This window comes from Narcine bancroftii, chromosome 2 (genome assembly GCF_036971445.1).
Source record: "Narcine bancroftii isolate sNarBan1 chromosome 2, sNarBan1.hap1, whole genome shotgun sequence".
NCBI lineage: Eukaryota > Metazoa > Chordata > Chondrichthyes > Torpediniformes > Narcinidae > Narcine > Narcine bancroftii.
In genome coordinates this window covers 144032782-144055707 of record NC_091470.1, presented here as the reverse complement: position 1 = coordinate 144055707, position 22926 = coordinate 144032782, and the positions used below count along the sequence as shown (strand labels likewise).

Genomic DNA, 22926 nt, shown 5'->3' with positions numbered 1-22926 from the left:
ATAGAACAGAACCAGGCCCATCTGGTCCATGCTGAACTATTATTCCGTCTTGTCCCATCACCTGTAACCGGACCATATTCATCCTGCCTACGTAGCCATCCAAATTTCTCTTAAATGTCAAAATCGAACCTGCTCCCTCCACCTCCACTGGCAGGTTGTTCCACACGCTCACCACCCTCAGACTGAAGAAGTTCCCCTTTCACCCTTAACATGGTTCATGTCTCACCCAACCTCAGTGGAAAACACTTGTTTACTCTATCAATGCCCCTCATCATTTTGTAGAGCCTCCCTCATTCTACATTTTAATTTAGACATACAGCACGGTAGCAGGCCCTTTCGGCCCATGAGCCCATGCTATTCAATTACACCCAATTAACCTGAAAACCCGGTATGTTTTGAAAGGTGGGAGGAAACCCACACAGGCGTGGGGAGATTGTACAAACTCCTTACAGACCGCATGGGATTCCAACCCTGATCCTGATCACTGTAACAAAGTTGTGCTAACCGTGTTACCCTAAATAAAGTCCTAAACTAATCAACCTTTCACTATAACTCAGCTCCCCAACTCCTGGCAACATCCTTGTAAATTTTCTCTGATATCTTGATATCTTTCCTGTAGGTAGGTGACCAAAACTGCACACAATGGAGCTTCTTAATGGTATGAATGACCTCTGTCCTTGCAGGTGGTGGCAGCCTGTTTGCCATCCATGGAGACTGTGAAGCCTATGACACGAGGACAGACCGATGGCACATGGTGGCCTCCATGTCCACACGGCGGGCCCGAGTTGGTGTGGCAGCGATCGGCAACGGACTGTATGCAGTAGGGGGGTAAGTCACCATTAGAACAGCTTGTGGGCTGTGAACAGCAGCCCAGAACATCAGATCCTGAGAGCTCCTGATCCAGGGGATGGAAGAGGATGTTTCCCCATGCAGAATACTCTGGAGCAGGTGGTCACTCTTTAAAAATAAGAGATTATCCATTTAAGACCATTTCATTTTCCTTTGTGGGTGGTGAAGGCTTTGAACTCTATCTCAGCAGTATCTTTGAAGATAAGTGGATGATTGTTTGATACTGGGGGATGGTGGGGGGCAAGAGAACCCAAAACACTACAGCTTGGAAACAGGCCATTTGGCCCATCTACCCCTTGCTGAACTATTATTCACCTAGTCCCATTTTTTTGAAGTTGGATTGGTAACAGGGAGGGTGAGTACAGGGACTGAAAGTACTGGGAAAAGTGGTTTTGCTGTGCTGTTATTGCAGTCAAATAATGAGATTATTACAGATCTCATTAAATGTTGCAGCAGACTTGATGGGCTGAATAGCCTTGTCCAGCTCTGAATTCCTTTGTTTATTTGTGTTGGGGAATATTAACACTTAATGGAGTGGCAGTGATAAGTGTGGAAGTGGCAGAGAGCCTTGTCTAACTACTTTCTGGTGCCTGGTGTTCACAGCCACTGTATTTTATTCAGTGGCTGATTACAGTTGCTGGTCTTAAATGCATAGTAACGTTACAGCACTGTAAAGACTCTTCAGCCCATTATGCTGTGCTGACCCATATAAATCTGTTCCACATCAATCTACCTCACACCCATTAGTTGTCTATTTTCCTTGATTCCATGGGCCTAAGAGTCTTGAATGTCCCTATGGTACCAACCTCCACCTCTTGCAATGTAATTCCAGGCACCCACAAGAGTCTACGTAGTTAAAACTAAACTACTACCACTGATGTCTCCCCTAAACTTTCCCCCACTCACCTTAAACCAGCCATTCTCAACCTTTTTTCAGATTTGGCCCCCTTAGGACTCTGCTCAAAGTTGTTGGCCCCTTCCCTGTGAAGCAGGCAAGCTTTGGTTTCTTCGTACTTCTCTTCAATCAACTACATGAAAAATGTTAATGTTGCATGAGGTGAAATGAAAACGAGGGTTTTACTTCAATGTGTGGGGCCCCCATTGAGAATGGGTGCCTTAAACAGGTGACCTCTGAGTCTGACCACTGCCACTCTGGGGTCTGTTGGCTGTCCACTCTATCTGCTCCTCACAATCATTTATTCACATTAAATCGCCTTTCATGTCCTCTGCTCCATCGAGGAAAGCCCTAGCTCGCTCAATCTTTCCTCAGAAGATGTTCTCCAATCGTGGCAACAACCTGGTCAATCTATTCTGCACCCTCTCCAAATCACCTGCTTTCAACAATGAGGTGACCAGAACCAAACACAAGTGTGGTTGAGTCATGGCTCTTGAACTCAATTTCCCGACAAAATCCAACGTTGTTTCCTTGCCCGCTCTTCATTGATCAGTGAATGTGTGATCTTTCTGTTGTTCCATGTTTGCATGTGTTACCGCACTTGCAAGGACAACGCTCCTTTTATTTTCACGTAATAATACATCAAAAATGTAATATGCATTATGTACTCCAAATTTTATCTGCTGTAAGGCAAACCAAGAGTTGCCATAAGCTTTGCCTGGTGCCATAATGGGAGCAAGAGAACCCAGAGAGGTCTAATCCTGAAGACCGCCAACTATACAAAAACAGCTTCTACCCCCTCCGCCCCCGCCATTAGATTTCCGAATGGACAATGAACCTTAGACACTACCTCATTTTCTCCTATTTTCTTGCACTATTTATTTACTTTTGAAAAATAATTTATCTCAATATTTACCCTGTAATGCTGCTGCAGAACAACTAATTCATGACAATAAATTCTGATTTTGAACCTGGGGCTGGCCATAATCTTCCCTCTTCCGTTAACCACTGGATGTGTGCTCAGTTTGACTGGCATGTTTGACTGGGATTAGGTTCAGTGCGGCCATTGAAGCGTGTAAGGGGGGGGGCTCTGACCGATGTCTCTTGCTGTCACTCAGGTACGATGGCACGTCCGACTTGTCGACTGTCGAGTCTTACGATCCGGTCACTAACTCCTGGCAGCCGGAGGTAGCCATGGGAACCAGGCGAAGCTGCCTTGGAGTGGCAGTGCTGCACGGCTTGCTCTATGCAGCAGGTGGCTACGATGGTGCGTCGTGTTTGAACAGGTACCCGCAGGATCTGCATTGCACCTTTTTTTTGCAGGTGTGGGTGTTACATCTCTGACTGTTTATCATCCACTTGGAGGCGCTCACTACCAGTGGCTGATTCCATGGTTAGAGATTCCACAGGGAAACCTGTCCTCCAGCACACTGAGCTCAGCAGCCAAACATTTACATGAATCCTACCTTTAACCCAGTTTTAAAACATTTTCTCCACATTCCTATAAATTTTCCCCAGATTCCTTTGCTCGCACGAACTCTGGGAGAAGTCTACGACAGCCAATTCACTTACCAACCTGCGGACAAGTACAAACCGGAGCACTCTGGGGAAATGTGTGCAAACTCCACACAGACAGTAGCAGAGGTCAGGATCATTCCCGGGTCTCTGGTGCTGTGATGCAGTGACACTACCAGCTGCACCTTCCCAGCTCTATAGCAACTTGTTATACAGGAAGTACAGGCAACTTGTTATACAGGAAGTACAGGCAACTTGTTATACAGGAAGTACAGGCAACTTGCAGTAATGTCTAACGAGATTTTTTAAAACCCTGCATTTCTACCTTTGTCATCTGAAACATAAATAAATCCTTCCATACAGTAGGAAGTAATGTCGGCAGTTGGTTCTAACACTGCTCTTGCATCCACAGTGCCGAGAGGTTCGACCCACTGACAGGATCCTGGTCATCTGTGGCTGCCATGAACACAAGGAGGCGATATGTCAGAATTGCCACATTAGGTTTGACTTGTCTTTTTCTCCCAACTTCTTGCCACAAATTCGCTAATCCAGCAAGGTGTGAAACTAAATCGGAAAAGTGGGGGGGGGGGTGGGTGGGAAACAGATTTTACCATTTGTAATGCTGGCAGCAGAAGGCTTAGATCAAAGTGTGGGAAGCTTTCCACTGGTATTTTCTGGCTCCCAAATACAAGGTACGAATTATCGTCTGAAGCATTGTTGGGGTAATGTTTCATACGACAGCGAGATGAGATGTGGAAGAGAAGGCTCTAAATTTATTCCTTGACTTGTGCCAATGTAGCTGATTGCAGGAGTGGGGGATGTTACAGTGTGCTCAGGCTGTGCTCCACCCTGCTGCGTCCTTTCCTGTCCCACACACAACACCGGAGGAGGAAGTTGGTAGCCATTTAAATTCCCTGCCCTGACATGTCTGTCCATGGTCTCATGCACTGCCAGATTGAGACCACTCACAAATTGGAGGAGCAATATCACGTTTTCCAACTGGGCACCCTCCAACCAGATGGGATTAACATCGACTTCTCTGGTTTCTGTTGAAACGTCCCCCTCATCTTTTTCCACGTCTTCTTTTCTCTAGCTTTGTTCTCTCTCCCCTTTTCTCTGTCTCCTTTCACAGAGCCAAAATTAATTCCCATCTTTCCCCTTATCCAAATAGTACTTTTTGTCTGTTGGTCTGGATTCCTCCCCTTCCTATTCTTCCTTCCCCCATTCTTTAATTCAAATATTTGTCTATATTTACTTCTACACTGAAGGAAGGCTCAGACCCGAAACATTGTTATATATCTTTACCTCCAATGGACGCTGCGAGACCTGGTAAGCTCCTCCAGCATTTCTGTGTTTGGAGATTGCATCTGTGGACTTCTACGTTTCAAGCCATGCCTTCCCATCAAGCTTTTCTCATCTCCAAGGTCATGCATGTGGCCTGTGCAAGCAAACTCTAGGAGTGGCCATTCTGTCCAGGATGCCTGTTTGTTTCTAACAGGAAATGTGTCTGTTCAACCGGGACATGTGCAGATTCTGACCAGGACCCATGTCCATCCATCTGGGACCTTGTCCACAGTAATTTATGCAGAGAGGTTGTGTGGCTGAGTATAGAAGCAGGGAACTTGTGAATCTGGTACAGACGAGATCCTTTTCCCTTGCAGGAAGTGGACTTCACTTGCTAGCCTGGGATGTATTGCCCACGAGTGATTGTCTTTGAGAAGCCAGGCGCTGAGTCACTGAGCTCTGATTGGTGACGGTGGTTTGGGAGGGAGCACCAGGATTTAGATCTAGTCAAAAGGAAAAAAAACGTTTGCAACTGTTTATAACTTTTTTTAAAAAATCGAATTAAAGCAAATGCTTCTATTGTTTTGTAGAACCTTTCCTCCCTCCTGAATTGCTCTTTGGATCTTCCTAAGGATAAGCCACATGCTGATAGGAGTAGGCTTCTTATTTAGGCACATGGTTTGGAGTGTATCAAAAATGAGTGTGACTAAATTTACATCAACCTCATGTCATTGTCTTAAATCTGTTCTCCTTTCAGATGGAAACCTCTATGCTGTTGGCGGATATGACAGCTCGTCACATTTAGCAACGGTGGAAAAATACGACCCTCAGGTAATTAACTGCACAAACCTGGCATGCGCACACACACACAGACAGACACCCACACAGATACTTTCACCACTGAAGAAGGAAGCAAATTGAAACAGTTAAACCAGAAAGTCTGTAGACACTGTATTTGTAGTTCAATACACAAGCATACTGGAGAAACTCAGCAGGTCACGCAGCTTTCTTATGGACTTTGATGAAGGGTTCAGGCATGAAGCTTTGGGTATGATAGCTTTGCCACGTAAAGAACGCTGTGTGACTTGCTGAGTTTCTCCAGCACTATTGAAAGTGATGTAGCTACATCTGTTGAGAGAAAGGAATAAAAGGTAGTTAACTCATGCACCTCACTTGTGTCAGGACACTTGAAACTTTTGGGATTCAACACTGAGCTCACTCAATTCTAGTCACACTCTTTTCCTCTCTGCAGAGTTGTGTGTTACATTTCAGTAACCCCTTTCAAATTGCAGCTCCTGGGTAGCCCATCTGGGACCGGGTGCAATTACTGGGACAAAGGGACTGGAACTACATTTCAAATTGCAGAGGAATGGACCCATTAAATCACCAACCCAGCGATGTAAGGGGGACCCCTCCCCCGTGATGACACATCACACATTCACCGCAAGTAGTGCCGCATGTTCACTGACGTCACCAGAATAAGCATTTTCAAACTGGCCATGGACAAGACCTAGGTACCTTTTAACTGGATTCCCTGACTACCTCTGAGGTAGGTTAGGGACCCAGTTGGACCCTTTCAAACTGCTGCGTAACTGGGGTACTAACCGTGAAAATTGCCCGGTTAACCCCATTTTACACGGCAGTTTGAAAGGGCCTAGTTTCCCCTCTTGCCCCAGTCTGCCATTCTGTACACAGGTTGTCTGTGGCATATCACAGACCTTCATTCTGTTCTCTCCATCATGGCCACACCTCTGCAACTTAAACCATTCATCTTCTCCTGTCTCTCACTCAAAACGCCAATGCTTCTTCCCCATAGATACTGTCCGACCTGCTGGGTTGCTCTCACTCGGGTTATCACTGGCACAACTGTTCTTTAGGGAAGGAAAGTATAAAGAAAATCAAGTTTATTGTCATCTGATTGTACAAGTACAACCTGACATAATATCGTTCTCCGGTCCTCGGTGCAAAATACGCAGACGCACAATCAGACATAACACACAGACAAACTATACAAATGCAGGACAAGTATTTCATCTATCCAAATAAATAAATATTGTTTCATGAATATGAGAGTCTCGAAGGGTTAGTGTGAGCAGCTCCTTTGGTTGTTCAGCATTCTCACTGCCCATGGGAAGAAGCTGTTCCTCAGCCTAGTGGTGCAGGCTCTGTTACTCCTGTATATCTTCCCCAACAGGAGCAGCTGAAAGATGCTGTGAGTGGGGTGGAAAGGATCCTCAACGATTTTATATGCCCTGTTCAGACAGTGATCCTGGTAGATCATGTCAATTGGTGGGGGGGGGGGGTTGGGGGGGAGGTGAAAGGGAGACCTCAATGATCCACTCTGCCACTCTTGTGGTCGCATGGATTGACCTCCATTTCTCTGCAACAACCATACCGTACTGTGAGGCAACCAGCCAGGACGCTCTCGATAGAGCTCCTATAGAACATTGACATGTTAATGGTCGGGTAGCCTTGCCTGCTTCAGTCTTCTCAGGAAACGCAGTGACTGTTGCGCCTCACTGACAAATGAGGAGATGTTGAGCGTCCACGATAGGTCACTAGTTAAGTGAACTCCAAAGAACTTGGTGCTCTCCACTCTCTACTACAGAGTTGTTGATGTGTAGTGGAGGGTGGTCATTCCTAGTCCTCCTGAAGGCCACAATCTCCTCTTCATCTTGTCCACATTGAGATTTGGGTTGTTATTCTCGCACCATTTCACAAGATTTTCCACCTCTCTGTAGTGCGACTCATTGTTGTTGCTGATGAGGCCAACGACTGTTGTGACATTTGTAAACTGGATGACACTGTTGGAGCTGGATCTGGTGATGCAGTTGTGGGCCAGTAACATGAACAGGAGTGGGCTGAGCACATGGTCCTGAGGTGCGCCAGAGTTCAGCGTGACGGTGCTTGATGTTCTGCTACTGACCCGGTCTTTCTGTTAGGATGTCCTGGATCTAGTTACATAGAGGGGTGTGCCAGAATCTGAGGCCAAATGCAGTCTGCTAGAGGAACATGGCGGGTCAAGCAGCGTCAATGGGAGAAAAGAAAATGGATTAGAGTTTTGGGAAGGAGCCCTTCAAGATGGTGAATGCAGAGAAGGGAAGTGAGTGTAAACTGGATAGTGGGAGGTGTGGGATTGGTGGAGATGTGAAGCATGATGGAAAGAGGCAGTTGGTTGGCAGGTGCTAGACAGAAGGAGAGAGAGGCCAGAGAATTGAAAGGCTGAGGTGAAGGATGATGAGTCACATGGGGGGGGGGTGGCGCAGGTGATTCAAGGCAAAGGCTACCAGTGCTATTCGTTGTTTCCCTGCTCAGGCCAACGCGTGGACCACCATCGCCAACATGCTGAGTCGCAGGAGCAGTGCTGGTGTGGCGGTGCTGGAGGGGATGCTATATGTCGCCGGGGGTAATGACGGGACCAGCTGCCTGAACTCCGTGGAACGATACAACCCAAAGACAAACACGTGGGAGAGCGTGGCGCCCATGAACATCAGGCGGTATGTGTGAGTTTTAAAAATCTTCACGCATCCTGAGGACAGGGTTTGCCACTCGTAATGGGTCAAACCACTGGTCTAGGAGTTGGTCTTTTTGTCTGCCTTCAATAATCACATCGCCTTTGTTCAATAAAGTGGCCCAAATTGTGCCCTGTTAGGAGAGGATCTGGCACCAAGCTCAAAGCAGGCATGATTTAATTGTCCAGTCGAATAGGTTTGAAGGACTGAATGCCCAACTTCCACTCTTATGGGATTATAAAATTAAAACCCCAGAAGGATTTAAGCGAGAAAATGATATCCCCAATAAACTCTCAGACTAGCAGAAAGAAGGTGTGCTGACTCCCTGCAGACCTTCCCCAACTCCCTGCTCACCATCGGATCCCAAGACCATCCTGCATCCCAAGTGAGCTGTTTTAACTGAAGTTTTGGGATGCTCTTGTAGCATTTGAAAGCAAGAGAAACTATCAGCGCCTTCCCAAACAAAATGGGGATAAAGGTAGCGACCTATCTTGTTCCTTTTCTTTTACATTTAGTATCTTTTCTGTCTTGTGGTAATTTATTGTTTGTTGATGTACTTTATATACCTGTGTGGCTGCAAGCAGGAATTTCAGAGCATCTGTACATTGTACTTGTGTGTATGACAATAAGCTCTTACTGATCTACCTCACCTCACCTTATTCTACCGTATCCTGGCTGCCACCTTTTAACATGACATTAAAGATCAAGATTCCTCCATTGTCATGTAATTGCACAGAATATGTAATATCACACAAAATTACCTTCTACCTGCCATAAGGCAGAGATGCCATTCGAGTTGCCCTTAAAGGAAGAGAGAAGGAGAAGGAAAAGAGAGTCCCTTCAGATTCCTAAGAGTTTCCGTGGATTCACCTTCAGCGCCCCCGCAGACTCCTCGATTCATGAGCAACCTGAGCTCCAAATTCAATCTTCTGTCACGATCAACACTCAATTTCTGCCCTTCTTGCCCTTGGCACCCTCTCGAATCCGGTTTCCATGAGCCAGTTTCCTTGTGCAGTTCTGTTATCAGACCCTCTCACCAGTCCAGTGATGATGTCCTTGCACTGTTTCAACTGTACTTTTTCTGTGAAACACTTTTCAGTTTATTTTATTTTGTACTCGAGTGCGGGTTGACTTGCCTGGGATAGCATGCCAAACCAAGTTTTCCACTGAATCTTAGTACACGTGACAAGAAACAAGTTCCAAGTCCGTGTTCCAGCTCATGAGTTATGTACTGGGGCCTTGAAGGTGAGCAAAGGGGCTTGGGGCTTGGCATATGTTATCAGATGTGGTCAAATATTAAAGATTCAAGATTATTTTAATGTCAGGTATTAAAACAGAAAATGTAATATTACAATTTTCTTTAGTCTACTACAAGGCAGACAAAGATTTGCCATCAGCTGAAATTGTCCAGTGCCTCTTTACAGTCGGAGAAAGAAAGATAGTCCCCCCAGAGTCTTTGAGTGTCCATGGACTTGTCTCCAGCACTCCTGCCACACACCCTTCGGTCCAAACCATTGGCAGCACGAGCTCCGGAAGCCTCCAGAACCTTCAGCACCCCCTTGCATCCTGATTCCAATACTTGGTACCCCTTAGCCAGTCTCCAGCAGTCCGCAGCCTGGTGCGTCCCTTGACCGCAGTCACCTGCAGCCTGCGTGGGTTCCTTGCCTCACCAACAGCCCACCAGCCGCCTGTGTGTTCTTTGGCCACAGAACCTCTCACTGGTCACCATCAAGTGAGTCGTCTCCTCTGGTGCTGCTTCTCAAATGGAGGGAGTCTTCTCCTGTACCAGTCCTCTACTTCCCTGGAATCTGCAACCCCTCATGGTCATTGCCGATCATAGACACCACCATCTTGGGCCCAGACCCTGTTGGTCGCAGGATTTTAAAATAAAGTACTGCCAGCTCCTTTACCAGGCCGTTTGAGATTGAAGTGGGAAACGTTTTGAGGAAACATGAGGCCCAATTTCTTCTCTCAGAGCGTGGTGGGTGTGTGGAATGTGCTTCCAGCCGAAGTGGTAGATGAGGGTTCAATTTTTCAGGAATCTGATGGCAGTGGGGAAGAAGCTGTCCCTGTGTCTCTGAGTGCTCGTCTTTAGGCTCCTGTACCATTTTTCCCCGATGAGAGCAGAGTGGTGGGGGTCCTTGAGGACAGAGGCTGCTTTCTTGTACTGTAGATATCTTTGATGGAGTGAAGTCTGGTGCCTGTGATGTCACAGGCCAAGTTAACAACTGTCTGGAGTTTATTCTTGTCCTGAGCTTTTGCACCTCCATACCAGACTCTGGTGCAACCGACCAGAATACTCTCCACGTCGCACCTGTAGAAGCTTTTGAGAATCTTCAGTGACGTACTAAAGGCATGTTGATAGGAAAAGAGTTAAAGAATATAGGTCAAACATAGACAAGCTTGGTCAGGCCGGACAAGTTCAACTGTGCTGGAGAACTCCATTACTCCATGATGTTCCTGACAACCAAGCTCTTCTGTGTGCCGACAATAGAACAGGAAATGGAAATGTAATTCAACATCCAGTTGTTTGGAAAATGTGGCGTTTGTCTTCTCTCACTCAGGACTTCAGGGATCCAGAGTGAAGTGGTGCATGCATCAGGGACCAGGCTCTGGAGCATGAGGGGTCAAGATGGTGGAAAGGGTTGGAGCTGATTGTGGAAATCAGGAGAACATGAACCAGTCCTCATTGAGGGGTCAGCAGTGGAGAGAGTCAAGAACTACAAATTCCCAGGTCCACCATCTCTGAGGATCTGTCCTGAGGCCTCCATGTCGATGCAATCACAAAGAAGGCTCACCAGTGGCTATACTTTGAGGAGTTTGAGGAGATATGCTGTATCACCAAAGACTCTTGAACATTTATACAGGTGTACAATGGAGAGCATTCTGGCTGCTTGCATCACTGTCTGGTACAGAGGTGCTAATGAACAGGACAAGAAATGACTCTGGAGTCTAGACAATTGTGAACTCAGCCAGTGACATCATGGGCATCAGTCTTCACTTCATCGAGGACATCTGGAAGAGGTGGTGTCTTAAGGAAGTAGTATCTATCTTCAAGGACCCCCACCACCAAGAACATACTGCCACCATCAGGAAAGAAGTACAGGAGCCTGAAAATGAACACACCCAATGATACAAAAACAGCTTCTTCCCCTCCACCATCAGATTTCTGAATGGGCAATGAACCACAGATTCTACCTCACCTACTCCTATTCTCTTGAATTATTTATTTATCTTTGAAATGAAATTTCCAGCAATATTTGCATTGAGACCTGCTGAAAAAACAATGAACTTTGTGACATGTTCATGACAATAAATTTTGATTCTGAGGGTTTGTATCTTTCATGCATTTGTTTGCCTCATTGGATTCACTGGAAATGTTATTATACTACGGGGGAACATGTGGAAATAATATTGAATGGTGATGCAGGTTCAAAGGGCTGAATGGCCTGTTCCTGCGCCTATTTACTATATATTTTTAAAATCAGGGTGACATTTGTGACATTGAGATAGATAACCAGACTCCGACAATAGAACATGTCGATTTGTAATGCAGGTGATGGGAGTTTTTAAGGTAAAAGTTCATGTTGATTTGTCACAAAATACAAGTACAGTGAGAAGGGTTCTTCTGCAAACAGACCAACGGGTTATCTCTAACACTCATACAGCCATATAAGGGGTACAATTTAAAGAAAATCTTCCTTTTCAAGCAAGGTCAGTGTGAGAGCACTGTTGTGGGGTTCATCCATGAGCCTGACGGCAGCAGGAACGTTTTAAAGCCTGCTTTTGCACTCTTGTGCCTTTGCCCCAATGGGAGGAGGAGGAGGAGGGGGGAGGGAGGAAAGAGTTCACATGATATTTGAGGTGCATTCATCACCTTCTGTAGCCTCTAATCTGGAGCAGAGCAGCTCCTGTCCCACACTATTTTGCATCTGATGGTGAACCTGTAGATGTTGTTGAGGGACAAGGGGTAGATGCAGAACTTGCTTACAGAGAGCCGGCTTGGAAAAGCTTTGTTTAGAAGCTGGATAGAAAAGTTTTAGAGGGAAAGGGACAAGCTCAGAATGCCAACAAGTTGACCAAAGTGTCTGTTCCATGCTGTATGACTCTTGTTACAATTTTACAACTATTTACAAATAAGAGATCACATTGGGTGTGGTCGGTCCTAGAACCAAGGTCAGTGATCTCCATAACACAGCTGACCACTCCATGGCTTGTCAGCCTTTGTTGTACGAAGATGGACTGTTCCAATGATCTCCGTGGCTGTGCTGTTCCTATCTCCTCTAACAGGGGATCTACCTGTCAACAAAAAAGTGGTGGGTTCCAAAATGATCCAGACATACTCTGGTAAAGCATTTCTAAATGGGGCAAGAGTAAAGATTCATAGGAACACACCAAATGCTGGAAGAGCTCACCAGCTCAGGCAACATCTGTGGAAGCTAATAGACAGTCAACGTTTCCGGCTAAGAACCCTTCATCAAGAGCTGCATGATTTTCAGCTAAAGCCCACATGATGATCACTTCTGTTGAGACTTGTACAGGATGATGTTAACATGATTAGGACAGCACAATTGGCAAAGTGGTTAGTGCAACACCTTTACGGCACCAGCAATCAGGACTGGGGTTCCAATCCAATCTGTTAAGAGTTTGTACATTCTCCCTGTATCTGCGTTGATTTACACTGGGAACTCTGATTTCCTCCCACCCCTCAAAACATACAGGGATGTATGTTCATTGGGTGTAAATTGGGCAGCATGGACTTGTAGGCTGAAATGTCCTGTTACCGTGCTGTTTGTTTAAATTAAAAGTTCCCACCCTAAAAATATACAATTTATGAGCCTTCAATGTTATTTTCCTTTACATCTTAGATGAAAATATTAAGAAAAACATGATACCTTAGAGCCAGGAACTTCTTGAGAGATTCCAGTTTAAAAAAAATTGGCACCATGCACCCTTTGATTGTGAGGGATGATTTAGTGCCATTATCTACATTCCTGGAGGAAATTGCACCGGGCTGTTTCAGAGCTTGCAGATTTGTGGCTGGGAGGTTCTGCACTTGGCTCCTTCAGTCCTGTGGTTTCTTGCCTGTGCACGTCGCCGTGTCTCTGCTACTCAGCACTGACTGCTACTGCACACGTGGTCTTAGCAACAGCGTGAGCCATGGAATCACCAGGCAGAGTGGACAAGGCACGGCGAGGAAGATCAAAGCCCAAGGACTTTTGAAAATAAGGAAAGGTGTAAATTATTTGCTGCTCTTTTGCTCAGGACTATTAATTATATTCACTGAAACATGGAATAAGAGGTGGTCTCATTGAATTTAGGAAGGATTGAAAAGACAGTTATTTTACCTCTGGATGGTCACTCAGAATCAAGTTTATTGTCATGAACATGTGTCACAAAATTTGTTGATTTGCAGCAGAAGTATTGTTCTACAGGTGCAAAAATTGCTAAAAATTGCAGTTCTGTAAAAGCACTATTTAAAAATAAATAAATTAGTGCAACAAAAAAGGAAAAAATAACCTAGTGTCTGTGGTTCATTGTCCGTTCAGAAATCTGATGACGTAGGGGAAGAAGCTGGTATTGTACCATTGGGTGCTTGGGTCACCACCAGGGGAGGGCATCTGCGGGCATTGCTCCCCCAATCGAGGTGCTGTGTGCGCCCCCCCTCCACGTTCGCGGCCAACCCTGGCCGTCAGACTCACGTCACTAGCATCTGGTTGATGCACGCTAGAGATTCTCCACCCACCCCCAGCTGCTTCACTAGCATGCGTCAAGGGTCAGTAATTCTAGTGACGCTTGACACAATAAAAGAAGCGCCCTCATCTCCTACATCAGAGGGGCAGATGGTGTTAGGTAGGTAGGTCCTGGCATCAAATAGCAACCCCCCCCCCCCCCAATCTCGACAGGTAGGTCCCGGCTAGCACCCCTCCAACCCCATAACAAGTAGGTCCGGCTAGCACCCCTCCCACCACTCCCCACCCCACCCCATTGAAAGGTAGGTCCCAGCTAGCATCCCCACTCCCCACCTTGAATGATCCCCCTTCTAGCAAGCTAATGCCCCCCTCAAACATTCATTCTGGCACCAACCCTGTTGGGTGTTCATCATCAGGCTCCTGTACCTCCTTCTTGATGGTATCAGTGTAAAGAGGGCATGGCCTGGGTGGTGAGGGTCCTAGAGGATGGAGGCTGCTTTATCGAGACACCCCCTCTTCCAGATGTCCTTAATGAAATGAAAACAAATGCCCATGATGGTGCTGGCTGAGTTTACAACCCTCTGGAGTTTTTTCTTCCTGTTCTGTACCTTGACATCTCTGTACCAGACAGTGTCCGAATGCTCTCCATGGATCACCTGCAGAAATTTGCAAGAGTCTGAGAGACCATAAAGTCTAGCAGGACTGAGATAAAGAATAGAGGTTGGTTATTTAGGACTGAGAAATTTCTCCTCTCATGAGGATGGGATCCTTAGAGAAATCTGCACCCAAAGCTCAGCCTTTATTTAAGATGAGGATAGGTAGATTTTTCCAGACCAAAGGACAGGATGAAGTGTAGAATCAGGCACGACCTTCCTAAATGATGCAGCCACTGGCATTCTCCATTTGAATTCTCCACCTGAATTGAAAGGCTTGGGAGAGGGAAAGAAAGAGCAGGAGGAGGAACAGAGGCCAACTGGCAAAGGGTGATCATTGGATATGGATGGGAGGACAGGAGGGAGGTGAGAGTGCATGTAATCATGTGTGATACCTTGATGAAGAAGTCCTGATGGAGGGTTCTGACCTGAAACATTGACTACTCTTTTTCTCCCACTGATGTTGCTCAACCAACTGAGTTCCTCTAGCACAAGGGTGTCAAACTCAAATTCATGGAGGGCCAAAATTAAAAACTTGGACTAAGTCGAGGGCCGAACTAAATATTTATTGAAAATTTTCAACAACATTTGCATGTTTTCTCTTCTTTGAACATATGTAATGTTAAACTTTTTCTTATTAAAATAAATGTTTAATAATAGTTTTGGATAAACTCTTTCCAGAAGCATTAACAAATGAGAAATAAAATATTCAATAAATAATATTTCTCTATAGAGGATTTGTCAAATGTTGCTAGTGTGCTGTCGAATAGTAAAATCTGAGGGCTATTGAGAATGTGGGAGAATAACATGATTCCTGAAACAATCAAATGGGTGACTGATTGTGGGCATGAACTCTGGCAGGGTTATTTGCCATGCCCTTTTTCCATTGGTACAGATATCCTTTGATTTACACACTTTTCAAGTTTTATACCTAATGAGCTTGTATCCATGTGCAGGACCATTTTTAACCAGGAATATATTTATCACTGTGACATGAAACTATTGGAAGATCGTTTTATCCTGAGATTAAAGTTCATAAAACTTACTCAGGCCTGTGTGCGGGAGGGCGGGGTTTGCGGGCGATCGGGTTGGACAACGACAGTGCGGGGGCATCGGCTCTCGCTGCAGGGCGGCATGTCGGCGGATCAGCGGCCCCGTCACCGTGAGTCGTGGGTCGGCATGCGGCAGGGAGGGGGAGGGGGAGTGGGCAATGGTCCTGGCGAGGTCAGGCCTGAGGCCTCCGGTTCCGGGCGCTAGGAAGCGGCCTTGGCTTCCCCTGACACCGGCCAGGCCCCAAAACCAGAGTCCACGGTGAGACCCTGCAATGCAAACAGAGGAGGTGGGGGCGATTAGTGGGCTGACGCCAATCCATTCTGGGATTTGTAGTATTACTGTGCATGTGCTCTACTGGCGCGGCGGCCAGCGGGCCACCTCTAATACATTTTTGAAATGATCTTGCGGGCCAAATATAATTATATCGCGGGTCAAATTTGGCCCGTGGGCCAGAGTTTGACATGTGTGCTCTAGCAGATTGTTTTTGGTTCCAGAATCCAGCCTCTGCTCCAGTGGCTCCCATTCATTTGGGGAGCTTCCCACCCATTACTGAGTTTGTTGTTGAGGAGTTTGATGGTGGGGGAGACAGCAGCTATTCCTGAACCTGGTGATGTGAGTCTTGTGGCACCGACACCTCTTTCCTGATGGCAGCAATGAGAATAGAGTGTATGCTGGGTGGTGTGGAGCCTTGATGATTGCTGCTGCTCTCTGACACTAGCATTCCCTGAGGATGTTCTCCCGATGGTGGGGAGTTTTTTGCCAGTGGTGTCCTGGGCTGTGTCCGCTATCTTTTGCAGGGCTTTACACCTGGGGTTATTGATGACCCTATAGCAGACAGTTATGCAGCCGGTCACCACACATCTGTGGAAATTTGCCAGGGTTTCCAATGTCATACTAAACCTCTGCAAACTCTTGAGGAAGTAAAGGCGCTGATGAGCTTTCTTCATGATGCCATTGGTTTGTTGGTTCCAGGAAAGAACCTCCGGGATAGTGACTCCCAAGAACTTTGCTCACCCTCTCACCAGTCCAGAGAACCTCAAATATACTGTGTTCTGTGCTCATTATAATGCATGTGACATAATATGTTGTGAATGATCCATGTGTGTTTACGTGCACTATAACCTTTGACCTTTTCAGGAGCACGCACGACCTCGTGGCGATGGATGGATGGCTGTACGCTGTGGGTGGAAATGACGGGAGCTCCAGCCTGAACTCCATTGAGAAGTACAACCCTCGCACCAACAAGTGGGTGGCGGCCTCGTGCATGTTCACCCGGAGGAGCAGTGTTGGGGTCGCTGTGCTGGAACTCCTCAACTTCCCCCCTCCGTCTTCTCCCACCCTCTCAGTTTCTTCCACCAGCCTCTAACTCTGGATCCAAGAGCCAGGCATTACCTCAGAATGAACACACAGTCCTTCTCGGAGTAGCCAGCTGCCACCACGTGACCTGTTGGGAAGCTGGTCCCGCCCGCTGCAGGAAACCTTTTTTTGGTGTCATCAGCACCTCCAACAACAACAACAACGAACTGCATCTTGAGCATTAGGCAGCAGGCCTGCATTTTTCCCTTTTACAGCATCAGGGTGGAGTGAGCAACTGCTGCCCCAAACTGAGCACACAACTCTGCAAGGTGTTACTTCAGGGCGACTGGGGATCAGATCTGCCACCTCCTGATCCCAGGTGGGATTTGACTTCTTCTGATCCTGACATCAGCTCAAGAGTTTTTTGGCAGGGGGTGGGGGGGGGGGGTGCAGTTGGCGACGGTGTCACTGGAGGATAGGCAAATAACTGAGTGAATCTATTCGTAAGCTCCCCTCACGGGCTGTGTTACTTCCGGAGCTGGATCCCACGTCTGAGGTCGGTACCGGCAATGGCATGTTGCACGATTATTTAATTTCAAAGAAAAGCAATGCTAGCTCACATGTGACAAGAAATGTAAAGGTCATCAAATGCAGTGGTGAACAACAAGCTCCTTCTTTAAGACTACTTTCTGAACATTTCTAAGTTGGTTTTCAGAACTATGTAGCATCCCTGATTATACCACATATCAGCTCCTTTGCAATGATCTTGTTAGACCAGTACGCAGAACATGCGATGAGAAAAGTTCCAGGTGAATGGACTATTCTACAGCTTTTGGTTTCATACATCTCAATAATGCAGAAATAACTTGACACCTTGTATATTCAGTACTTATGTTCACCAGTGTTTCCCTATACACCATTCTCTAGACCAGTGAAAGAAAACTGAGCCATTTTGTGTTGTCCAAAGGGGAAGCGTATTTGCTTTTATGTATTTGCCTTTCTGTTTCACAGCTTAAATTTATTTGAAGCTATTGGTCAGCACATTATCAATTTGAGGGAGGCGGATTGTAAATCTTATTGAGATGGTGAGGAATGGGATTATTGTTATTTTCATTTTTACCAGGAGATGCAGGAAAGTTGTGGAATATTAAGCAATGTAATGTTACATTTTTGTTTGAAGCTGATCCTCCTTCGATTTATTCCTCTTCTCTGCATCATGAATTGTAATGTGTTTCTCAAAGTTGCTTCAAACTTGCCCACCTCGAAGTCATGTGACTCTCGGTTATGTGGATGTACTCAGACAGGTAAAGCCCTCAACACAAAGTTATGTTTAAATGAAGATTATTACTGTGGGTTCTGAAATCTGAAACAGGATGTTGGAAGTACACAACAGGTCCATTAGCATCAGGGGAGAGAGAAACAGATGGGGTGAAACATTGAAGTCTGCAGATGCTGTGATTGCAGTAAAAACACAGTTGGCCTCACAGCCTCAGTGAAGCTGGCTGGCATCAGATTTGCTCATGGTTTAATAGGCTGCCATCAGGAGAGGGATCGAGGGAGGGTGGTTCCTGATGGACTGGTGTATTTTAGGTGGCAGTTCTGCAGAAAACCTACTTGCATTGGTTCATCTGAGGCTCTGCTGAGGTTGCAGGGACTAGTCAGCATCCTGGATAAGGTGTGGAGGAATACTATCGCCCTCAGGTGTTGGCAGCAGAGTGAAGCAGGATTCGGGGACCGATGCAGCAGACCTACAGTGTCCACAATTAATCTACCAATGATGTGCTTTCTCCCAGACAGCTAAGCCAAAGTGAAGGCGATAACACAGTGGTGCCTGACGCAGCTTGGTTCTATCTTCCCGCGTTGGGAGTATAGAGTCAGCTACCTTATACATTTCATCTCTGACACAGAGAGCTAGTTCTGCCTATGTTCCACAGGCCCAGACACCAGTAATACATGTGTATATTAATGCAAAGAACATATCCTTAATAAATAAATTAACCAGCTAGCAAGACAATGAATGTTTAGAACAGAATTGCGTGTCTCAATATATAATTACAAAAGTATTTGGACTTTGGGAATAACACAAATGCCTGAAAGGTTTCTGAAAAATAGTTGATTTTTAATTTTGAAACTAAATAACACTATATTAGTTCAGATTTGTAATGATCCATGTTTAAAGTTTGGCTTTGTCATGTGTTGAATCAAACACTGGATTATGTTCAACCAGACACTTGCACACTAACTCTTTGTCAATCCCCATTTCTTGAACCCTGTTCTACTTGCCATGTTACGAACACTTCCCTGTTAGAATCATTCATTGCGGTGCCTTGTCTTGCTTAGTGATTTCATTATTTGAGCTGCATTGTTGCCATTCCTTTAGGACAGTGCTTTGAAAGCTCCAATTGACGAGGCTCACTATAAAGACTGGTAAGTTTGTAAAGAGCATTGAATGGTCCTGATTCCGTTACCATATCAATTAATGCAGGGTCTCAACCTGAGACATCGACAATTCCTTTTCCCCATGGATGCAGTTTGACCTGCTAATATTTTCCACTGGGTTTTCCCACTCCCCTTTCCACTCTCCATCTCCAATCTCTGCCCCATCCAGATTGAGAGTTTGGAGTTTGAAATCCCATCACTGGTCACCACCAGGATGTCGTGATCTGACAATGTTCAAGAAGAAATTATCTTTCAGGAATAATGTTGTAAAGCACTTCTCTACACAGACGTCTGGAACATTCTTAACGAGTAAATGCCTGCTCAGTCATTCTAAATATGAGACCGTGGACCATGATTTCTGTGGCTGGCTGCAGCAAGATGGCAAGGTCTGAATTGATGTCCACGTGGAGCAGAGCATTCAACCAAACTAGACAAGCAGCAGTTATCTGCAAATATTGGTTCATCTCCCTAAGGATGCAGCAAATCCTTTTTAACGCCAAATCCTGAGAACAGTGACTCACAGAAGATGGGAAATAGATCGATTGTGATCTAAGTCAAAATTCAGCTGTCAGAACAGTCCATCCCAAATTCTTTTTGTCTGGTTACACCTCGCACTGTTAGATTTTTGCTTTTCCTTGTCCCTAGTGTAATGACTTTGCCTTTGTGTGCAGGTATGAAGAAAATGAGATGTTTGAACAGTGTGGTGAAATACCACAAATTTATTTTAATTTACTGTTAATATATGTGAAATTGTTGCTTATTTATGGGTAATTTATGTTATGTGAAATGTTTTCATTACCTTTGCACTAAAAGAAATAGCAATACAAGCTGTTATAGGAAATAAATGTTCTTTTCTTATTAACAGGTAGTGGTTTTTTTCGATCTTCAAATTATTTCCAGTTACAGTAAAACCCATTATCTGGAATTCAAGCAATTGGCAGCCTCAAGCAACCGGCAAAAAAAAAAAATCACTCAGAATAGGTTTTAAAAATTAAAAAAATACAAATGCTTAAAATTGGCACATCCCGCTGTTAATCTGCCAATCACACAACACCAAAACTCAAGCAACCGGAAAATATTCCAATCCCCATAGTAGCTGGACACCGGGGGTTTTATTGCATTCATTCAAATGAGAGTCATGAAGTGAAACAGCTCACCACACTGAGCATTAATATTTATCTTGTTCTCATCCACTTCCTCAGAAATTCTCCTCTTGTCCAACACACTAGGGATGATTTTGTAATTGACCGGGCCAGCACATCATCTGGAAGAAACCCACACAGGAAGAGGGGGAACAGTGAAAGCTCTTCACATACCGCACCAGAGGGCGGGATTGAACCTGGGTCTCTGATGCTGTGAGAGAGCAACTCTGTTATCCTCACCACTGTGTTGCTCTTGGGCATTGGCTAAAACCAAATGGGATTGATCTAAGCTGCTCTTTAAAAGGTGGCAGGGTTCAACACCACAGTTTAGGATTGCTCATTGAAACAGTTCCAAAGTTGGGCCATTCTACTCTTTGACCCTAGAGGCGATGTGTTTATTCAATTTGGCAACCTTTGACTACTCCAATAGTCCTGACCTCGGATGTACAGCACCAAATCATTCGAGCTAGTCAGGTAATGTCTGCTTTTGTGCTCCTCTTAAACCTCCTCCCATCTTCCTCTGTGTTGATCTAAGTGTCCCCTTCACCTTGATGAGCCTTCCTGAAGTATAATGAGGCTTTTCAGAGACCATAGATGTAATGCATCACCTTGTGAATCTGAAGTGAATGCAATTCTGATACTATCCAAAATAGAAAAAGGTTTTGCATAAAATGCTCAAAACACCACACCCATTGCTCCTGGATAACAGGAATTTTTTTTGAAAAAGAATTTATGGTTTCCTGGAAGTGTTGACATGTGCATTAGAATGGAAAAGATGTAGTAATCTTGCCTTCAGGCTGCAGCACTGATGGGATACTCTCCACTCCCCTGGAGGAGTGGAGAGTATCACTGTTTGGAAACTCAACGTCATCCAGACTTAATTGTGCATTTTCACCGTTTCATCATACAACAAAATTATGCCTGTTCTTCTTCATTACAAGTCTTCACCAGATAAAGAAAACTGAGACCCCAGGGGTATATCATTTCCTCACCTATCCTGTGAAGTGCTGTACATTTCAATGATATCATGGTAGTGGGACAAGCATCAATGAGTACTGTGAAGAAAGCACACCTATACTTCATAGAAGACTTAAATGTTTGGCATGTCCCTCTGCACCCTCTGAAAACAGACTTGCCAGATATATCAGTATGGTACAGGAGCTACTCTGCCCAAGATCCTCCATCAGAAGGAGATGAATGTAGGTTAGAATATAATGCAAACCTTTCATCACCGCCCCCTCCCCACCAACCTGTGAGAAGTGCCTTCACGTTCACAAAATATGCTCGAGACAAAAGTTGAGAACAAAGAACAATTATTTATATTTACAACATTGCAAGGTTGGGTACTCTCCCTTTACCTCGGGGAAGTACCCCGAGGGTGGGAAGCCTCTTTGTTTTTATACAATTTTCACTTCACCTCCCTTGTCTTGCATTTGTCCTTCTTGGATTGGTTTGGCACTTTTCCCTATTCGTCTGACTCTTGACTGACTCCAACTTTCTCTTATGCCGTGCTCACACCTTCTTTCCCCACCCCCTATTAAACAAGCTCTTTGTGTATACGTGCATATTTCTATGTCTGCTTAAATTCCTCTGTTATCTTGTTTACTTTGTTCTGCTTTTTCATGCGCCATTTTACACAAAGAACATTTTAGCTTTTTCCTTGCTTTTTTTCTTTCTACCTTCTATAACTGTTTCACAACTCTTATCATTAAAATAATATCTGTTTCTAAACTCCTACAAACCTCTATCCACTCCATGGACCATGAAGTGTACACCAACAGGTTTAAAGACAGTTTCTTCCCCACAGCCATCAGGATCCTGACTGAATCCCACAACAGTGCTCTCATGATGCCCTTGGTGCTAATTGATCTTCCTTTTCATTGTGCTCAACAAGACTCGATGAATGTTAGGGATAACATTCATTAAGAGTGGCTCTGATAACGTAATGATTAGCGCAATGCTATTACAGTTCCAGTGTCTCAGGTTCAGAGTTTGTACGTTCTCTCTGCGTTAGTTTCCTTCAGGTGCTCCATTTCCTCCCACCTTTCAAAATATATGGAGGTTGTAGGTTAATTGAGATATTTGGGCAGCATGGGCTCATGGGCCAGAAGGGTCTGTTACTGTGTTGTATGACTAAATTTACATTTAAATAACCTGTTGGACTGCTCACAGAAGAACCCTTCTCACTGAACTAGATACTTTGTGACCAGTAAACTTATTTTCTTAAATGCCTCCACCACTATCCCTGGCAAGGCATTCCAGGCACCCACAACTCTCTGCAAGAGAAAAAAACTTTCCCAGCCTGGGAAAAAGGTGCTGGCTGTCCACCTTATCTATTGCCTTTCAGAATCTTGTCGACCTCTATTAAGTCTCCTCTAATCCTTCTTTGCTCCAAAAAGAAAAGTACCAGCCCTGCTAACCTTGCCTCATAAGACTTAATTTCCAATCCAGGCAACATCCTGGTAAATTTTCTCCGCACCCTCTCTGTAGCTTCCACATTCTAACAAGGTGACTAGAACATTTTTTTAAACATTATTTATTTGAAGAATCATTAATAGTAATACAAAATGCATCCCATAAAGAAAATTTTATGAG

General features: G+C 45.1%; 1 protein-coding gene across 1 annotated transcript in view; it reads left to right on the top strand.

Annotated features, from left to right (window-relative positions):
• The window catches only part of klhl17 (kelch-like family member 17), a 59537-nt gene extending 39486 nt beyond the window's left edge, over positions 1-20051 (top strand). The window contains exons 7-12 of the mRNA XM_069918363.1: positions 684-828; positions 2863-3030; positions 3672-3760; positions 5301-5374; positions 7859-8040; positions 16592-20051. Of these exons, the coding sequence (XP_069774464.1) occupies positions 684-828; positions 2863-3030; positions 3672-3760; positions 5301-5374; positions 7859-8040; positions 16592-16820 (887 nt within the window). The 3' untranslated portion in view covers positions 16821-20051. The remainder of the gene's footprint in view (positions 1-683; positions 829-2862; positions 3031-3671; positions 3761-5300; positions 5375-7858; positions 8041-16591) is intronic.
• The last annotated feature ends 2875 nt before the right edge of the window (positions 20052-22926 follow it).